Source organism: Sparus aurata, chromosome 23 (genome assembly GCF_900880675.1).
Source record: "Sparus aurata chromosome 23, fSpaAur1.1, whole genome shotgun sequence".
Taxonomy (NCBI): Eukaryota; Metazoa; Chordata; class Actinopteri; order Spariformes; family Sparidae; genus Sparus; species Sparus aurata.
The window spans coordinates 5,967,680-5,986,362 of record NC_044209.1 but is presented as its reverse complement, the minus strand read 5'-3'; the positions used below and the strand labels follow the sequence as shown (position 1 = coordinate 5,986,362).

The following is an 18,683-nucleotide window of genomic DNA, read 5'->3' as shown; positions in this document are numbered from 1 at the left end:
GAAAGGAGAAAAAAAGGTAGTGAATGTATAATAGCCTGTGGGCCAGTAGGTTGCGTTAATCCGTATTGTCAGATTATAGGGTAATCCCATGATAACACACACGCACACACACACACGCACAAACCCACAAACACACACACACACACACACACACACACTCACACACACAGACCCGCACAGCGCAGGGCTAAAGTGTCTGACTGGACCCCGCGGTGCTGAATTGGAATAACCGTCAGTGATCCAGAAATTTCCTGGCCCGGCATTGCATGGTTGTTGCCATGGCGATGGCTCCAGGAAGAGGGAGAGAGCGAGAGACAGACAGAGAAAGAGAGAGGAGAAAGTGAGGAAAGATAAGATAGGAACAAAAAAATGGAAAAAAAAAACAACCAGAACCAGGCGGGGCGGCCACTGCAGGTTTGGCACCAGTCATCCAAACACACACACACACACACACACACACACAACTAATGCACTGTATTTTGCATGCACACACGCTCACTAAACACACAAGCACGCAGAGCCAAACCCACATGTTCTGCATGTGTTCAACAGCTGCATACAACCAGCCCATTAGCCAGAACATACAAACAGCAGCGATCATTGGTTCAGAGACGCCACTACTTCTCCTCCATTGGCTGACGAGCTGCAAAACAATGGTCTGATTGGCCCGAGGTAACACACACATACTGTAGCAGAAGGATCAAAGGAGGTGAGTTAACTGAACACGGATGTTGGTATGATCCTACATAAACACACACATGCTGCACAGAGGAGCTCGAGTCTGCGCCTGTTTCCAAACTCGTGCTTTTACATTCAGGCTTAAAGTGAACTCAAGATGCGCTGTTGTCCAAAGGATCACAAAATCTTTAAGAAATATACAGTAAGAAAATACAGTGGCTTTAAATCTCTTCTTTCTACTATCTGTGTTGTGAATTCAGCTTTTGGGCCCTATAGCTCCGCATTTCTTCAGACTTGACTGTGATGATGTCAACTGTGCTCTCACACTAACAAGACTAAGAGTCTACAGCCATGCTAGCGGCTCTGTCAGGCTGGACCGTAGCGTAGCGGTGCTTTGAGCGAAATGCTAACATCAAAAGGCTCCCAATCTCCAGTGACAGTATTAGCATGCAGGTATAAAGCATAGCTGCTATAATGTCTACCATGTTTGGCACCTTAGCTCAGCATCGTAGCATGTAAGCACTACGGTTAAAGTGCTGCTGAAGATGACGGGAGGTTGAGCAGGTATTCAGTCATAAACCAAAGTGCTGGCACTGCTGGATGAAGTTCAGAGGGAGCACCAAAGTAATACGAAATTATTCTAGACGGGCCATGTAGCAATTTACTGACACTTCATCCAAGATATGCCAACCAGATATTTCCTGAGTCATGCTGGCATGGACTAAAATCAGTAGATTACCAAAGTAGGTAGGATTTATCCTCTGGGTACCATGAATGGATGTACGCAATGTTCTGCAATCCATCCAAAGATCCAGCCTGAGCTTAAGTGGTGGATTAACGAACCATCACATGGCATCCCTGGAGCCACTAGTATGGCTAAAACACATTCAGTAGATGTTCATTTACAAATTTAGACGGAGTTAATTAAGGAGGCAATCATGAGTAACACACTCATGACCCATAAACACAATCGCGGTGGCTCATCCGGATAAAGGTGTCCTATGTTAGCGACTGGTCTGGGACCTTCTTTTCACCCCTCCTCCAATCGATCACAAGCATTGGGCAAAAAAGGAAAAAGTGAAAGATAGAAGAGGGCAGCTGTTGCTTTGGTGGAATCTTCCAGAATCCCTTCTTTCCTGTTGTCAGCTCTGGCCGTCCAGGTCCTGGCCCAGTTCGACATGAGTAATCACCCTCACCGGCTCCCTGACAGCAGCACACTGCCAGCCAGACTGATTCATTGGGCAAGCAGAGACGAACGGGTGGGGGGGGGGGGAGCGACAGAGGGGAAGGAAACAGAGATGTAAAGAGAAAAAAGATGGAGGCAGGCGGTGAGACCGACGGGGCCTGCCAGGAATTTATGATCTGTGCAACCACACCATCAAATGCAAATGTGACCCGTTCCTGCAACATATGTGACAACACGCGTTTTTTTCAAGTAGCATTCGTCATTTTGGCCTTGCATGATTTTTGAGTGGTTTTTGCCTTGCATAAAATGACCCCCAGGAAAGAGTACCACATCCACCTTGGTCGTCTCACAGGCTTACTAATGAGGACATCGCTTCATATTTATTCACATTTAGAATATCTGGAGCCAGCAGGCGCTCAAAATGATCATTTCTCCACAACTTTGGACAAACAAGTGACATTTCTATCAACTTTTGGTGTGCTTTGTGTTTAGTGCTGCTTACCAAATGTTAGCACAATGACACACAAAACTAGCTATGCAAGCAGCTCTGTGAGTCCTAGCAAATGCTAATGTGCCCACAGTGGCAATGCTATCATTCTAATGTTCAGCAGGTGTAATGTTTCCTGTTTTCACCGAGTTCACCGCTAATTTATGCTTATTAGCACAACGCAATAGAGTGGCCTTGTAGCTGGGAGCAGCTGCTGTTAGAGTGCATTACCTAACAATGGTAAATCAAGAACGAAAGGACACGAACATGATTTACAGTGCTGGATCATTCACAAAATATTGTATATAAGTGCATTGTTAATACATTACCTGTATAATTGTAACACCCCTATGATAGATTGTGTTTAATGCTGTGTATGTTTGCCTGCGTATCCATGTGTGATGCTGTGTGTGTGTGTGTGTGTGTGTGTGTGTGTGTGATGGATCACATGTCTGAGCATGAGGTCTGTGGCGACTTAGCAGACAAACAGAGATGTTTCACTTTAAAGAGACAGAACTGTGACACACCAAAAACACCAGAGGCAAGACTCCCTCTGAATACAACTTTCCATTCTGTCTCCATCGTTTCATCGCCCTTCCAGTTGATCTGTTCCTCTTTTTTCCCTTCTCTCTCTCTCTGTCTTGCATCTCTTTATATCTTTTTATTAGGGAGGATGGAGGCTTCGCACTCACTCAATATGCTCAAGTTTTCCCAGCTGCTCCGAGGATTGGGATCAGATGGTCTGAAAGTCTTCCAGTCACAAGTTCAATGATCATCTTTAACCATCGGTCTAAATGCGCATTTCAGAAGAGTTCGCGCTTCCTGGAAAATAAATCTGACCCAGATATCTGCCTCCAAATCAGCGGGAGAGGATTACAGTCAAAGAGACTACACAGACTGAGGGGCTGAAATATTTATGAGCTAGGTGAAGGGGAGGCCTTCATCGTCAGCTTCATACCTGCTTCAAACATCACTTGCATACTGGAATCTGGAGCTCGTGCATCTTCAAGGATCCGACCACACGACTTTAACCAGTATACAGGTGTAAGGTTGAGTTAACAGGGGGTGTTGGGAACAGTCTGATCCTCCAGTTCAAATCATTCACAGAAATAAAGTCGCCTTCGCACTGTTAGCGCTTTTCAGATTAGCAGCAAAAGGAGGCAGTAACGCTCTCTTCATCTTCAACATCAACGACAGAGCACATCTCATTCAATAATAATTCAAAACTAGGGTTACCCTAGTTTTGAAAGCTCGCCAGTAAAATTGACTGATATCTGAAAGAAAATGTGAACACGAGTGCTGAAGAGTTTTGAGTACAAAACATGCAGAAACAGGTTTAGAAATGTAGTTATTTCCAAAGCAGCAATACCAATGACTTTTTCCGAGTACCCAGGGTGTAGAGTGTGGGAAATTCTTGCTTCTTAGATGCATCGTGATGCGGATGTGGGAGTGTAACCAGCAGTCCAAACCCCAAAGTCTTTCCTCTAATTATCGCTAAGAAAATTCCCAACATCCAAAAGCTGAGACAGGCAAATGTTTGCCTTTTTTTTTTTGCTTTGAAAATGACTTAAACATTAATTGATTAAGTGACTCATTATTTCACTTCCAGTCTCCTGCGATACACAGCCTCATTTTTCACCTCTGAAGGCTTGTGTCCCTTCCAACTGTTTGGAGTCAGCAGCTCAGCAACAAGGGGTCTGATCCCATGCAGGCTTCCCAGCAAACAACACTGCCAATTGACTTTATCGGGCCAGCTGTCCAACAAATTGGTACTGCTGGGCATGCTCTGTGCCAATTTATTTTTCATGTATTTTAATTAGATTTTTAGCAGATAACATAACCAGCTGTAAGCCTTACTCAGTTATTTATTTGCATTTTAGTTCCTTTTTTTTTTCCACACTAATCATGTATTTCTACTGAGGAGATTCACTGTGGAATGTTTCAGCATCAGCTGTAGCTACTATATTGCTTCACACACCTGCTGCCAGGCTGCTGCAATGATGCTCCTCCCAAAGAGGCTTTGTCAGTAATATCCTGTCGTGCTAATGCAGGATGAGTTCTACAGTAACTATCAGTGCGTGATGCTGTAGGTGCTCAGTTTCCTCTCTTGAAAGCCACTGGAGGAGGTTAATTTGCGAGAGAGTGATTTCACAGAGCTGACTGTTATGAGACGGAAAGCATTCGAGCACAGCGGGCGAAAAGACACTGAGTAACAGAGTATGACAAAGCAGCGAAAAAAAAGAATTACGTCTGGTTCAAAATAGTGTTTAATGGCCCTCTATAAGTAAGCGCTGGAAAAGCTGGATTTGGATGAATTTGCAAATGCACACTGACTTTTGTGTACAAGCGCCCGTACACACACACAATCATATAACCACACACAAACTGTAAGTAGATGTATCAGAGGTCAAGTACATTATATGGATTCTTTTGCAAATCTCCAGCTGTGTGGGCAGCGATCCAACGCCAAACATCTGTCCAACCACTGGATCACACATGTACGGCCGCAGCTACGTATGGACACACAAACACGCACACACACACACACAGTAGGACCCAGACTCAACATCTGTCCCGCCTGTCCGGACAGTCCCTTCTGGACTCTGATTGCTGCCTCCAATATGAAGACGCAGACACACATATACACACACATCCTATGAAAGAGGTGGCTGTGCAGATATTTTGTTACACCAGATGGTGATGTTACTGCACACAGTAGCATTAATGGACAGCTTCCTTTTCATGGAGGTCAAGCCAGAGATGAGGGACCACACAAGCCCGACTACACAAAACTGCAGTTTTCACAAAACCGATTTTTAGAAAATTGCAGACTTTTGACTTTGTGCAATTTTTCTTTTTCAAAATCAAAAACACAAGAGCACAAGAGCAAGGAGGGACTGAAGAGTGGGTTTATTTGCTCTGATGTAAGCTACAATCGTATTGCATGTTTGACTTTCTGGTTAAAGGAGAGCTGATATTAGCGTGATTAGCTAATTAGCTACACCTGATTTTTGCCGGCAAAGTCACCTCAGTACAAAATGAGAAACTCGCTTTTATCTCTACTCACTACTAAAATCACACAGACCTCTGAGTGGTTCATCCCTCAACATCATCGCTGTAAGTTGCGTACGTGTCCTGCGTGCAAGGAAAGCTTGACAGACGTAGCAACAGTAACTAAGTTGGGCGGGGCTTAGAGAACAGTTACAGATCCACTGGTGCTGTGCAGAAAGTTTTGGAAATGTTCTCTATTATTTTGAAAATGACACTCTCAGGTATATCACAAACAAACGTTATCCTCCTGAATATTTCTGCATATATCGAGAGACCTAAGGGTGTGTCAGTGCATGACACATCTTCCCAAGACGTGAACTCGCACCCAAACTGTGTCACAGCTCTGTTTATAGCTACCACTTGCATAGCAAGAGCCCCGGCATTCATTCACAAAGTCCCAAGGCGATGCTAAATGTATTCACTGTGGGTGTAGGGCGGAACATTTCTGCCAGGTTCTCACGTAGAGTACAGTAAAACCTTGTCCGGACCGTGTTAGTTTAAGTTTAGGAGTTGAGTCTGAAAAAATGCATAATTTCCTGCCTTTATTAGCTTCTCAAACATTCACTTAAAGCAGCGAGAGTCCACTCACTGTTATGAATTCAGGGCGTGAGTGGAAAAAATCCTGCAAGGCGATGTAAAAGCACAGGCGCTCTCTGCAGCGGCTCTTTAGGAGACACGCACACACACAAACCTTGCGAGAGCTGACACACACCTACACATGCATGCAGCTACTGTATTGGTTACATAACAACTCTCAAATGACATGGCTCAGCTGTCTCCCTCATATCTTTGAGATTCAAGTCTCATGTCTGCAGAGGATTTTGAAAGAATATTAAACTGTGTGTGTGGGTGACTCAGTGTTTGTGTGTGTGTGTGTGCATGTGTGTGTGTGTGTGTGTGTGTGTGTGTGTGCGTGTGTGTGCGTGACAACTTTTGTCCCCTGTCTGCTTGACTTCCATCTTAACAATCGTAACACACACACACACACACACACACACACACACACACACACACACTGATCATATAAATTCCAACAGAGTCTGTACCACTCTGTGCCAGTCCTATGATGGGCGGGGACGACTGCGTTTGAGCGTTTTTGTGTGTTTGTGTGTGTGTGTGTGTGTGCGAGCATAAGCTAGTACAGAAGTCGGTTAATGCCACCTCTGTAATCGGTGCTGATGGAACATGGGAGGTCTCACCTCTGTTGCCCCTCTCATTGTGTGGGTGGTCTTTCTGTCCAGACTAAACCACTTACTCCCCGTCCCCTCTTGTCCTGTAAATCTGCACTGGAGCTGCTATAGAATAGAATAGAATAGAATAGCATACTTTCTATTTTCATCATTAAGTATAATTTTGCACTTCATCTCATATATGGCACTTTTATTTTTATTTCTGTCCCACCTTGTGTTGCTCCTCTCTCCTTATTGTCACCTTCACCTCCTTCTCTGCATCTTCCTCTCCTCTCCTACTTTCTTTTCTCGTCTCCAATAATTCCCACTTCTCCCCTTCCTGCTTTCCTTTACCTTTTGGCCATTTCTTTTATTTTTGTTTCAAGCGCTGTCCTATCTTTCTCCTTCCTTTATTTTCCCGGGCTGTCTTTTCCTTCTTATCTCCCTGCCGTTAATTTACATCGATGTCAAATTTTCCGTTCCTTTTCTTTTAACTTCCTCCCTGCCATTTTCTTTTCTATTCTTATCGTCCTTGCTTTCCTACCCTTTCCTTTTCTCCATTTTCCTTTCCTTTCCTCTCCTCTCTTTCCCTGCTGTTACCTTTCCTTTCCTTCCCTGCCCCATCCAACTCCTCTCTCTCCTTTACTTCCATTTCCTGTCATTTCCTTTCCTCTCCTTTCTTTTTCCTTCCTTTCCTGTACTGCCTTGTCCTTCTTTTTCATCTTTTTTCAATGTGAAACTTTCCTTTCCGCTTGTCCGTTTTTTTAATTTTTTCTTGTCTCCTCCTTTCCTCCCTTGTTCGTTCCTACTTTCCTTCAACGCCCTGTCCTTTCCTTTTTATATTCTTCCTTTCCTTCTTTTCCTGTGCTATCTTGTCCTATCTGTCCTTCTAATTCGCTTTCTTGCCTCTAAGTTACTTTAATGTCATACTTTCCTTTCCTGTCATCTTCTTTCAAGTCCTTCCTTTCCTTTCCTCCCCTGTTCCTTCCCTTCCTTTTCACTCTTTTACCTCAATGTCCTGACATTTATTTTTTTCCTCCTGTCTTTACTTTCCTTTCAAGTGTTTTCCTATCTTTCAGTTTCCTACTTTTACTTTATTGTCATATTCCTTTTTTCCTGTATTTTCCTTTTCTTCCCTCCTTTGCCTTCCTTTACTCGACTGTCCTGTCATACAATTTCCTCGGCCGTGCCATCTTGTTCTTTCCATTCCTTCTCCCTTCCTCCCGTCTCCTCACCTCTCCTGCGCTCTCCCTATTCTCCCTGAACCCGCCACTGACCCGTTAAACTATGTGGATGTTATTTTTGGTGCAGTGCATTGTGTAGATGAGTAAGTGTGTGTGAGAGAGAAAAAGGCCACGGAGTACACAGCAGTCAGCAATAAGACGCTATTCAGCTATTCCCCTGTTTCATCACCTTGTTCCCTCGTTATTTCATCATTTGCAGCCCATCATCACCCCTCCTCCATCCGTCCCACCCGCTCATCAAAAAACATCACCACTTCTTTTTCTGACTAAAAGATATCTCTCCCTCTCCCTGTGTCTTTTTATGCTCTCTCTCTCTCTCTCTTCCCTTTGCCTCAAAGCAAAAATACCTCTCCCATCCCGTTCTGTAATCCAATCATGGAGGCAGGCAGCAGAGAGGTGAGCGATGATGTTTTGGAGGAAAACGCGGGGAGCTCAAACCAGCCAAACCTCCGCTCTCTCGTTATAATCACTTCTAATTGTGTTTTCAAGAAAAACTCAATCAATCAATTAAACCGTGTGCATATTTTCTACTTTTCTGCTCGTATAAGCTTAATGAGAGCTGCTTCAGGTGCATTTGATCGACTCGCAGACTTATAAGTGAAGCACCGCATGATTTTTCTCAAAAGCATTTCAGATGTGTTGTCTTAAACGCAGGTTATCGGGATTTATTACGAATACGAATCAGTTTCTCTGCTCAGACGTGGAGTCATGCTGCTGTCGTTGTGCGGAACAGAGAGAACACAGCATGCTGGAATAAACCCCCACACTCTACATGATGTGTTCAAGGTCCTCTGAGATGATACCACAGTAACACCCCCCCCCCCCCCCACAGCACACACTTCCATCATGCCATTTACACCTCATCTCGTCTGAAGGGAGTTACTTTAATAGATAACATCAGCACGCAAAGTCCTGGATAATCTGCGCTGGAAATCTGAACTTTAATAAGCGCGACATTTGTCATGAAATTATGATTTTGAAAAAAGTTTAGGTTACAAGTTCAAGTAGCTCTTAATTTAATTACAATGGGAAAATTGGAGCTAAACTAAAATGGTATCACCACTTGCATGCAACGAGCTTGCGAATCACAGCGCATTCAGTCATCATAATTAATGTGTTGTGGTTTCTGTTGGATTACTGACCATGTTCTGAATAAACACACAGCCATTTACGTGTTATCCCTGATAAAAACAGATGTACAGTATAAGCCATAGCTTATCCTTAACTTTTTCTGTACAACATCGCTGTTGGCGCTGGTTAAACATAACAGAGCTTATTTACCCAAGTACTGTAATTAAGGACAATTTGAAGGTGCTAATTCATACATCAGTTTCACAATGTTTTAGGAGGAAAGGGTGAGTTTCTTGTTACTTGTTGTTATACTGATTAAAATTTCAAATACAAACACCCAAGGGGCACCCGAGTAGCTGATGATCTTATTAGGGTTCGTCTCGGGCATGTGCCGTATGTCTCAGAGGGAGCTGAGGGTAAAGTCGGACCATTTCCTAGCAGACGGTGCCATTAGAATGTGGGCCGGGGTTAGGTATCCTGTTCTTCAAACAGCACACATGGCCGGTTTCACACGGGGTCAGGAGCAGGACTCGGCGTGGCACATGCCAACTGTCAGAGAGACCTGAGATCACATCATTTGCAGCGTAAATGCAAAAGGAGCAAGAGCTGAAAGTCATCGTTGGACTGCTGTTCTGATTTGTTCTTTTTGTTTTGTTTTGTTTTGTCTGTGGGAGAGTCACCATATGCACTTTACTACGGCTGGGTCTTTATCTCCCTGCATTTACATGATATAATATGCAGAACAACAACAACAAGAAAAAGAGACAGACAAAGAAGAGTATTTGGGGAAATGTAGGAACTCATAATTTCTAACTCTATTTCTAACGATTTTTAAGGTTGATCGACTTGGTCTCTAATGCCTGAATTTCAACTATTTGTTTTTATCTTAAAGGAAAACTTCATCTAAAAATAAAAATTCAGTCATTAACTACCCACCCCCACGCTGATGGAAAGTTGCATGAAGTTTCGTAGTCCAAAAAACATTTGAACTTGAAACAGAAAACGGCTCCATACAGCTAATGCGGTCTAAGTCCCCAGAAGCCCCAGGATACCAAATTGATCTGATTAGCCATAATTAACACCCTTTTTTAAGCTAAAAGCGTTAGCGTGCACCCCATCTGAAGTGGGTGCGCAAGCTAGGGGTGAGTAAATAATTACTGAATTTTAATTTTTGAGTGAACCTTTCCTTTGATAAAAATGCAATATTAAAGGATCTGAATTCTCCTTCACCCATTGGCTGTTGGGGGTGACACTTCTCACTGAGTGCATAAGAGAAGCACGTCTTAAACACCTCTTTGCGTGTTTTTAATCATTTTGTTACTGACTGTACAAATAAACATGAAATCCTTTCATTAAGTTTAAAACATCTGCAGCGCTATCATAGGATTTCATGTTATATTCCGGCACGTAAAGCACCACCGAGTTTATAATCCAATAGAGTGCACTATGTAATATAAGCGCGCCAGCTAAAAAATAAATGCAAAAAATAAGCTTCTTCACACTCTCACCGGAGCATGGAGTTGCAGACAGAGCACAGTTAACCAATACGAAGACTGTGGCTGACAGTGTGTGAAGCTTCCTCTCTGCCGGGCTGCTCCTTTGTGAATGTGCACTGGTGTGGATGCAATCATCTGCTCTACTCCTCTGCCAGCCGCGCACATCAACACAGAAAAGATGTGGTGGCGGTGGTTGGGAGGGGGGGGGGGGTTGGTATCTCCGATGGTCTGTGAGTGTTAGCATCTCTCCCGGCTTGAAAGGGAGAAAAGAAAGGAGGCAGATAGCGTTGTGTGGCGGTGGAAGCGTGTGTCGGTTTCTCGTGGCAGGAAACAGAAGGGGGGTGTGTTACTGTACCAGAGGTTCGATCCTAATCATTTCACCGATGCAACGCACGCACGGACACATCTCTTTGCTCAGCGCGCGCACGTACAGGCGCACGCGGCCTTTAATGTCCCACAATAAACAGCCGTCAATATAGATTACACCACCCTGCTTTGACACACAAACACTGAAGCAGCCCATTAGCAAACACAGACCTCAGGTCACACTCAAGGTCTGCTCGATGTTCACACACACACTCATGACCTCGTCGAGTGCCACGTGCGGAAGGGACATTGACAGCAAACTGATGATGACCCACCAGATGGTGCCAGATGTGTGTGTGTGTCCGTGTGTGTGTGTGTGTCTTGTTGTGTGTCTCGTTGTGTGTCTGTGCTGCAGGTGAACATGTGCAGACTGTATGTCTGGCCTGAAGAGGAGTAAATGAGTTGCAGCAGGGCAGAACCTTTGCCAGATCCATCTCTCTCTCACACACACATACGCACGCGCACACACAACCACATCTTACCGTCTCCTTCACGTACATATGCACCTCTTTGCCCACACAATTCAACCGCACATCCACCCATTACCACCACAAACCACTCACACATTTCTCTCCTTACTGTGCTCACACACACACACATACACAGCTGTCCTGTGAGCTTTGTGTTTAATGCTAGATGACAAACAGGTCTGTGTGAACGTCAGCCTAGCGTTACACCTCCCCGCTGTTTGTCTGGGACTCTCAGCTCCACTCTGTCATTACTGCCCGGCTGCTTCTATCTGCCCTGTTTGTGTCTTTAGTGCAGATGAACGGCCCTCAGTCCGCTTCGTGCAATATCAATGTCCTGCAGAAGCTCTGCAGCCTATCCCCCCCACAAAAAACACTCTGCTTTTTAGGAACAGAGCTTTGTTTTGCGCTTCACGTCCGCAAATGAAATTTCTCAGAGCATATTAAACAGTTTGTCTGGCACGAAGCCGTTTCCGTGGTGGGGTTAGCTGTCAATTATACAGATGATACAATTCACTGCGATGCTGGAGAGGCAGGGCGCTTTGCAGCAGGCCGACAAGGCTTTGAAAGAGAGGGAGAGAGATAGAGAGAGTGATGCCACAACAGAGCCGAGCAGGGACGGGCTGTGATGCTGCTTTTACATAAAGACCCTTCGTTAGGCCGGATGGCAGGCAGAGATGTAAGTCACAGAGGGGCAGACCTCAAGATGGAACCATAAAATGTTCTAGTCGGCCAGTGATCTAGCGATGATGACAAGTGATTAAGTGTTTATTGAGGAGTGAGGGCGGCCTGTGTCATTAGATGCCAGGAGAATGACTGATTGTCCAGCGTGACTGCCTGCATGCTGCTCAGTTAAATACGGGTACACAGGAAGTAGACAATGCAACAGGAATACATGACAATGGCACACAGTCACCCGGCCATTATTACTATGGTGGCACTTCATAAAAACCATCATTAATAAATGTTATAATTATAGTTATTGTAACATAATTTAATAGTTACCTTGGTGTTAATAAACAATGAAATCCTTTAGAAAGCATTTATCAAGCAGCTGTAAAGATTTCTGAACAAATAAATGGAGAAAAAAGGAAGTTGTAGTTGTTGCACAAAACATGGAGTTACATTAGAAGGTAAGGTGTTCCTGTTATTTTGTCCACGTCTTTTGCATTGAAGAAAGAAGTATTCCTGCATTTAAAATCCCACTTAACTAAAAGAACATGGGTTTTTCAGCAGCCAAAAAGTGTTCTTATTATGCAGAAAGATGTCCCCTGTGACTGACCACATTGTCAGATTGTCAACACCGATGCGTCTATATATAGTCATGTTGTGGCAAGTCGAGTTTGAGGCGAGTTTTAACTTTATATTGGAGCGCCTCAAAAGGTCAGAAGATAAATCCGATGGGAAAACTGTGTAATGGTTGGAAGCGCAGTTTGTTATTTTCCACCACTGCTCTTGTCGTCATCAAAACATTAATATAGTCTGAAAATTTGCCATCAAATTGATCATGCAACAAACGTGTAACTGTGCTGCGGTGGTCTGAACTCTGATGCATACTACTGCATTATGTGCGCTTGTGTCCCAGTGTGTTTACAGCTCTTCAGCCTTGCCCAAAGCTTTTGTTTTCACTAGACTGTTTCTACATGAATTCAACACGTTAAGGATTCCTTCAGGGATGAACTCGTTGCAGCAGCAGCAACATATATGGTACAACAACTACAGCGTACAGGTTACATATAAACACAGGGCACCTTCTTTGTGCTAATAAGCGGCAAGTGTGGTCGGGCTAGTGCCTCTTTCACCTGCAGAATATTCTGCTGTAGTTGCCATCTGTGTGCACTGCTGTCCACTGAGGACTGACTTTCATTTGGTGCACAACTGTGCTGAAAGCCACTGGTCGCTGCCTAATAAAATCATGTTGGAGGGTTTACCTGCCCTCTGAATGTGATGCACTGAACAGAGTCTGAGAGGGGCTTCATGCTGGAGTGCACTTCACTGTAGCCTAAAGGTTAGTTTGTGATGTGTACATAATGTACTCAACTGAGTTCAACACACACTATTTTGGGCACTAGCTGAATATGCTGGACCCTACCAACTCTTTTTGTAAGTCAGGGGATGTCTGCATTTCTCACCAGACAGACTGCAGACTCTCTTTAATCCGAGGGGTTTCCTGTATGTGCTCGGCTCCGCTGTAGCCTGCCGGCGTGCAGTGCACCCCGCTGACTCCTACAGACCGCTCTGAGGCCGTGTGCTGCACTTCACTGAGACCCGCACAGTGAGCTTTGCCATCTGTGGCACAGCAATAGTAACCTTAAGTTCACACGAGTCCACATCGGAGTGATGTTTTCTGCAAACGTGATGTCAGATCAAAAGATAAATTCACGTAAAATTGAATTATCTACTCCCATCCCAACCATAGAACATATCTGGAGAATCACAGCAAAACAGCTTTGCAGCAGACGAGTGAAGTAAATGGGGACTTGTTTTAAAGTGTAAAAAAACAACTAGAAGAAAACAAGAAATGCATCCATCTGGTGTAAACAAAGAACCCCAGAGGTCCCAAATTGATTTGAAAATGCGATATTTGCATCCGACCGAAGCTCACTTTTGCTGCTAATCTAAAAGCATTAGCATGCACCATGTCTGAAGTACGAGCTGTACGGCGCATTGGCGGGTGTAAATAACTTATTTTCAAATCAATTTGGGATCTCGGGCTTCTGGAGAAGTGGATTACTCTGGACGAGACGTATGTTTCTTTTTTAATGTCTCCATCTGCTTCACTTGTTTAGGAGAACGCTGCAATGCTGTTTTCGGCTTGCGGGATGATGATGGAATTTTTACTTCTGGGTGAACTTTGATCAGTTTTTCTCCTACAGATCTGTAACAGTTCATTCCTCTTCTGCGTTTTTTTCCTGTGATGCTTCCACTGCTAGTCCCAGTCTTTAATCCTGTTCCGGAAATATAGAAAAATCACAGGTGTAGGTTTGAGGAAATTAGGTGTTTCGGCTGGACCACGACACCGGTATTGAACTCGCATTGAGTGTTTTATGGCTACATGAAAGATTCAATTAGGGGCCCATAACAGGTGTCACGCAGGTCTAATTAGCCGGAATAAAATGAAGACACCTGTGTGTGTGTGTGTGTGTGTGTGTGTGTGTGTGTGTGTGTGCGCGAGGTGTGGGTGTGCAGGTTCTTTACAACGAGCCACCCCAAAGAGAAGACTTTTACAGCTTGGCGTCATTCAGCAGGCAGTGGTTTTTGTTCATACGTACAATAAGAACAATGCTCTGACTTTTTGCTCCTTGATTATAAAACTGAAACCACAAAGTCATCATGCGCAAGAAAGTTATCATTTAAGACCAAATATGTGTCATCAGCACTGGCTCATTCTATTCAAGTTTGGCCCACCGGCTGCTTGGAGCCTTTCCAGCGCAGCACAGGGTCAGATGCTGCAAACCTGCCTGACTGGAACAGTGTTAGCAATCGGACAGTGAGGAGATCCAATCACATGACGCTCGAGAGATCTCCTACAAAGGGATGATTTTTCTGTGCCTGAGCTTAGATATTTGAAATCCTATCATCAGAAATTGTACTACCCTTGTAGTATCCATCCCCATCTGTAGATTACTGTATCGGCCGGTTATCTATCAAGTGGAAGTATCCTTACGCCGGCGAGCAGCCTCTACAGAATGATCTATCTGCGGCTCTCTCTCTGGCTTCACTCTGTATTGCCCACACATTAGAGTGGGCTGTGGAAGCGAAACATTGCTGGGTGTTGTAGAGCTACATCGCCCGCAGAAAACAAACAATTAGAGGCGCAGAGTCACACAGGAGTCAGCTTCGGCCCCTCACTTAAGGCTTACCCACCCGTGCACCCGGGTCCCCTGCGTGTTTGCCCATGAAGGTGATGCTGAACCTCAACACATCACAAGGCCGACGCCACCATCCCTCACTTGTGAGACAGGGTCACACAGATCCCTCGTCCAAGAACACAACTCTCTCTCTCCCACCCTCTCCCTCCCCCTATCCCTCTCTTTCTGCTGCAGTGCACTCAGGCAGGGGTCTCAAGATGGGCTGTCAGTCTCCAATCACACCACTAATCTTCTCTGATACACCCAGATGCATACACCCCCCCCCCCCCCCCCCCCCTCTCTCTCTCTCACACACACACATACATGCACACACATAGACATCACAATCATCATCATCAGTTAGGCCTAGCAGTAGCAAACGGGCAGCGATGGTATGCGAGAAGCAGCCTTTCAACTATTGGCCTCACACAACCTTCAGTGGTTCGGCTTTCAAAGAGAAAAGACAGCTGTGTTAGTGTTTGCGGACGGGATGGAGTGCCTTACTTGCTTTCCCCGGCCGGGGCCTTTGCAGCAGCTTCTGCACGGTGAGCAGGTCCTCGGTCTTCACCGCCTGCAGCAGTTCCTGGTCCTTCCCCATCTTCCGCTCTGAGCCGCTCTACTCCCGCAGCATCCTCCGGCACAGCGGCGCTTCAGCCCAGCCTCACCGACGCGGAGGGTGCGTCTACCGCGGCCACGAACAGCCTCCCTCCTCCCCCCTGGTCCCTGACAAGATGAGACCCCCCTAGAGCTCTGGCATATGACGGGGTGAGAGAGGCGGAAAGAGAGAGGAAGAGAGGGAGGGATCGACTGGGAGGGATGGAGGGATGCTCTCGGGTTCCCCCTGTTAAGTGCAGCACCGCTGGATGGGGACGGGACCGGGGGGCTACTGGGCCGCTCCAGATTCCAGTAACAGCGTCGCGTGCGTTATATTGTGACGGTGGAGGTGAATGGTCTCCTGTTTTCGCGGTTCGCTCCTCGCGCTCCTCATCCACGGACGGAGGCTGCTCGCGGTCCCTGCAGCTGCGCTCCACAACAACGACCGACACGAACGGAAAACAGCGGCGGTCCGAGGGAGACGTCAGGCGGACTGATGTAGCGACTGGCCTCGCGGGCTCACTCGTAGACAGTGCGCGTAAATGATTGTGCGTTTAAAAATCGGGTGCGCGCGGTGTCCGTTCCTCCCGCGGTGGTGCCGCTCTCGTGCTCTGCGTCGTAAACACAATCCAGGGCTGCTGCTGCTGCTGCTGCTGCAGCCATCGCTCCGCGTGCGGCGCTCGGGCTCTGTATTTGGTAATGATTTTCTCCGCGTGGGGGCAGGGGCAGTGAGGGGGGGGGCACGTACACGCGCCCGCGCGCTCTACAGCTGGCCCAGCTCGTACCGCTAAATGGCTCGTGCTGCAACTTGGGGGCGGACCAGGAGCGCGGTGCTCTCCCGCCTCCCTTTTCATCTCTCTCTGGCTCTGTTCCTGTGGCCCTCTCTCTTTGCTTTACAGAGAGGCTGCAGAGATTTATTCAGCTGCCAGCGAAGGCACAGACAAAGTGTCCATCTCTCTTCTTCTTTGCTCAGCTCCATGTATTTTTATTAGGCTATTTTAGCTACACTGGCGTCATAGCTTCCACCAGCTAGTGACACACTCGGTACCCCCCCCCCCCCCCCCCCCCCCCCCCCCCCCAGGTGATACCCAGAGCTACATGTTATCAAGGCCGTAATTACCATATTTATTATTGGGGGGACACATATGCTCAAATGTCCCCCCCAATATGAAGGCTAACTCAGGGCTATTCAATTATAAATTCAATTCGGCCAGTAAAGCAAGAAATGTAACTGACATCTGCAGAGTCCAGCAAGCAGCAGGTAATGACACCTTTTAAACCAACACAATTGAAACAAGCAAAGGTTATTTGTTGTTTCCCCTTTTTTTATTTGGTTACATTTGACAAAGGCACATCTAAAAGTGCATAAAAACAAAAAGCCCGAAAAACAAAAAGCAAGTACTATTTGTCAGTCCAGGCAGGGTTAATCCGGCGGTTTTCAGTGTCAATTTTACGTTTCAGGGTGGAGACAGACATGTTTTTAGATGTCATATCATGTGCTACAGTAGCACTAACAACACACTTTCACAACAACGCTGACATGTTATCATAATTACAGGTAAAAATATTTCTGCCATCATTACTACCAGTTCTAGTATTGGAGGAATTTCCCTGTGAAATGTGGCAGATTTGGTCCCCGCCACTGTTGTCTCCATGGTTGAGGCCTTGCATGTAATAGGCTACATTACAGTTTGTGCGCATTATCGAGTGGTGTCCCATTTTTATAAATAAGCACCTGCCTCTGTGAACATATCCTCCTGAGCAGGGGTGTCGCTAGAAATTCTACTTCCCCTGAAAGAACAGACTTGAGCAACTAATAGGAGAACACCAAACCAACAACAAGAGTCTACAACAGTGCAGCTCTCTGAGCATGTTCACAGTAACAATGCTAACATGCCAATGTTGAGCAGGTTTCATGTTTACCATGATCATCATCTGTGTTTTGTGTCCTGGCATTTGCTAATTACAGTAGAGCTGAACACAAAGTACAGGTTAGGCCAAGAGCAATTGTGACCTGATGTAGCACTAGATCAGAATATATTAATTAATCATGAGGGACACATAAACATGTATTGGCTCTACCAAAAGGCTATATTTGTTTTAGTCAGCGGTTGCTCAAATTTCAGTTTGGACCAAAGTGTCAAATCCAACACTATAGGCCTCACCTTTAATTACAATGCCGCTGCAATTTAACTTTTTCAGTTTCAAATCCCTCCAAATTGCAGTATTTTCTGTAATTTCTTGGAATACGTTCATTCTCTTTATTGCAAAGAGTTCAATGTGAGGATACCACTCTTTTGACTATATGGAAATTAAGAAGCTACCGCCAGCAGCTGGTTAGTTTTTCTCAACTTAGCAATCAGATTTTGGTTATCTTTGCATAGAGCCTAGCCTGCTGTTTCCTCCTATTTTCAGTGGTTATGTTAAGCTAAGCTAATTGACTGGTGGCTGTAGCGTCATATTTACTGGAGCTACAAACATGAGAGTGGTATTAACCTTTTCATCTAACGCTCACCAAGAGAGCAATTAAGCGCTGGTTCCAAAATGTCGAACTTGTTAAAAATGTTTCACACACACTGAGTATGTTTAGATCATTTAATGCATTTTAAAGAATTCAATCTCTGCATATACCCTGCGGTGAATGCTCATGTGCTGTGGTCATAACGGACAATTAGAGAGAAAGAAGAGCACATATCGGTGAGGTTGACCCTGACTTCTAACTGCAACATCTCACTTGTCTTCTTTCTGTCCAACCTCCTCCAGATTTTTAAACTCCACTCTCCTCTCTATTGTGTGTGCGCGCACGCGTGTGTGTGTGTGTGTGTGTGTGTGCGTGCGTGTGTATGTGTGGGCAGTGTGCAGTGCTTGGATGCTGCTCTCTGCCTCCTCCACATATCCAGTGAGTTATGTAAGAACACTGAAGAGTAGCCCATATGGTAGTGAGAGAGTATTTATAAATCCGTCTCTGTTAATGCAAAAGCAGCTCGCTATCCTGGAGCTGTGTTAACTCTAATGCTCGATAC

The 18,683-nt window shown here is 45.4% G+C and overlaps 1 protein-coding gene across 7 annotated transcripts in view; it reads right to left on the bottom strand.

The window, feature by feature from the left end:
* Positions 1 to 16,386, bottom strand: part of caskin1 (CASK interacting protein 1) — a 110,541-nt gene extending 94,155 nt beyond the window's left edge. For 6 of the 7 annotated variants that reach the window (XM_030407897.1, XM_030407899.1, XM_030407901.1 and 3 more), the window contains exon 1: positions 15,571 to 16,385. In XM_030407897.1, coding sequence (XP_030263757.1) covers positions 15,571 to 15,664 — 94 coding nt within the window. In that variant the 5' untranslated portion in view covers positions 15,665 to 16,385. Of the gene's footprint in view, positions 1 to 15,570 lie in introns of all 7 variants that reach the window. The other variant, XM_030407898.1, reaches the window with a different exon arrangement.
* Between the last annotated feature and the right edge of the window lie 2,297 nt (positions 16,387 to 18,683).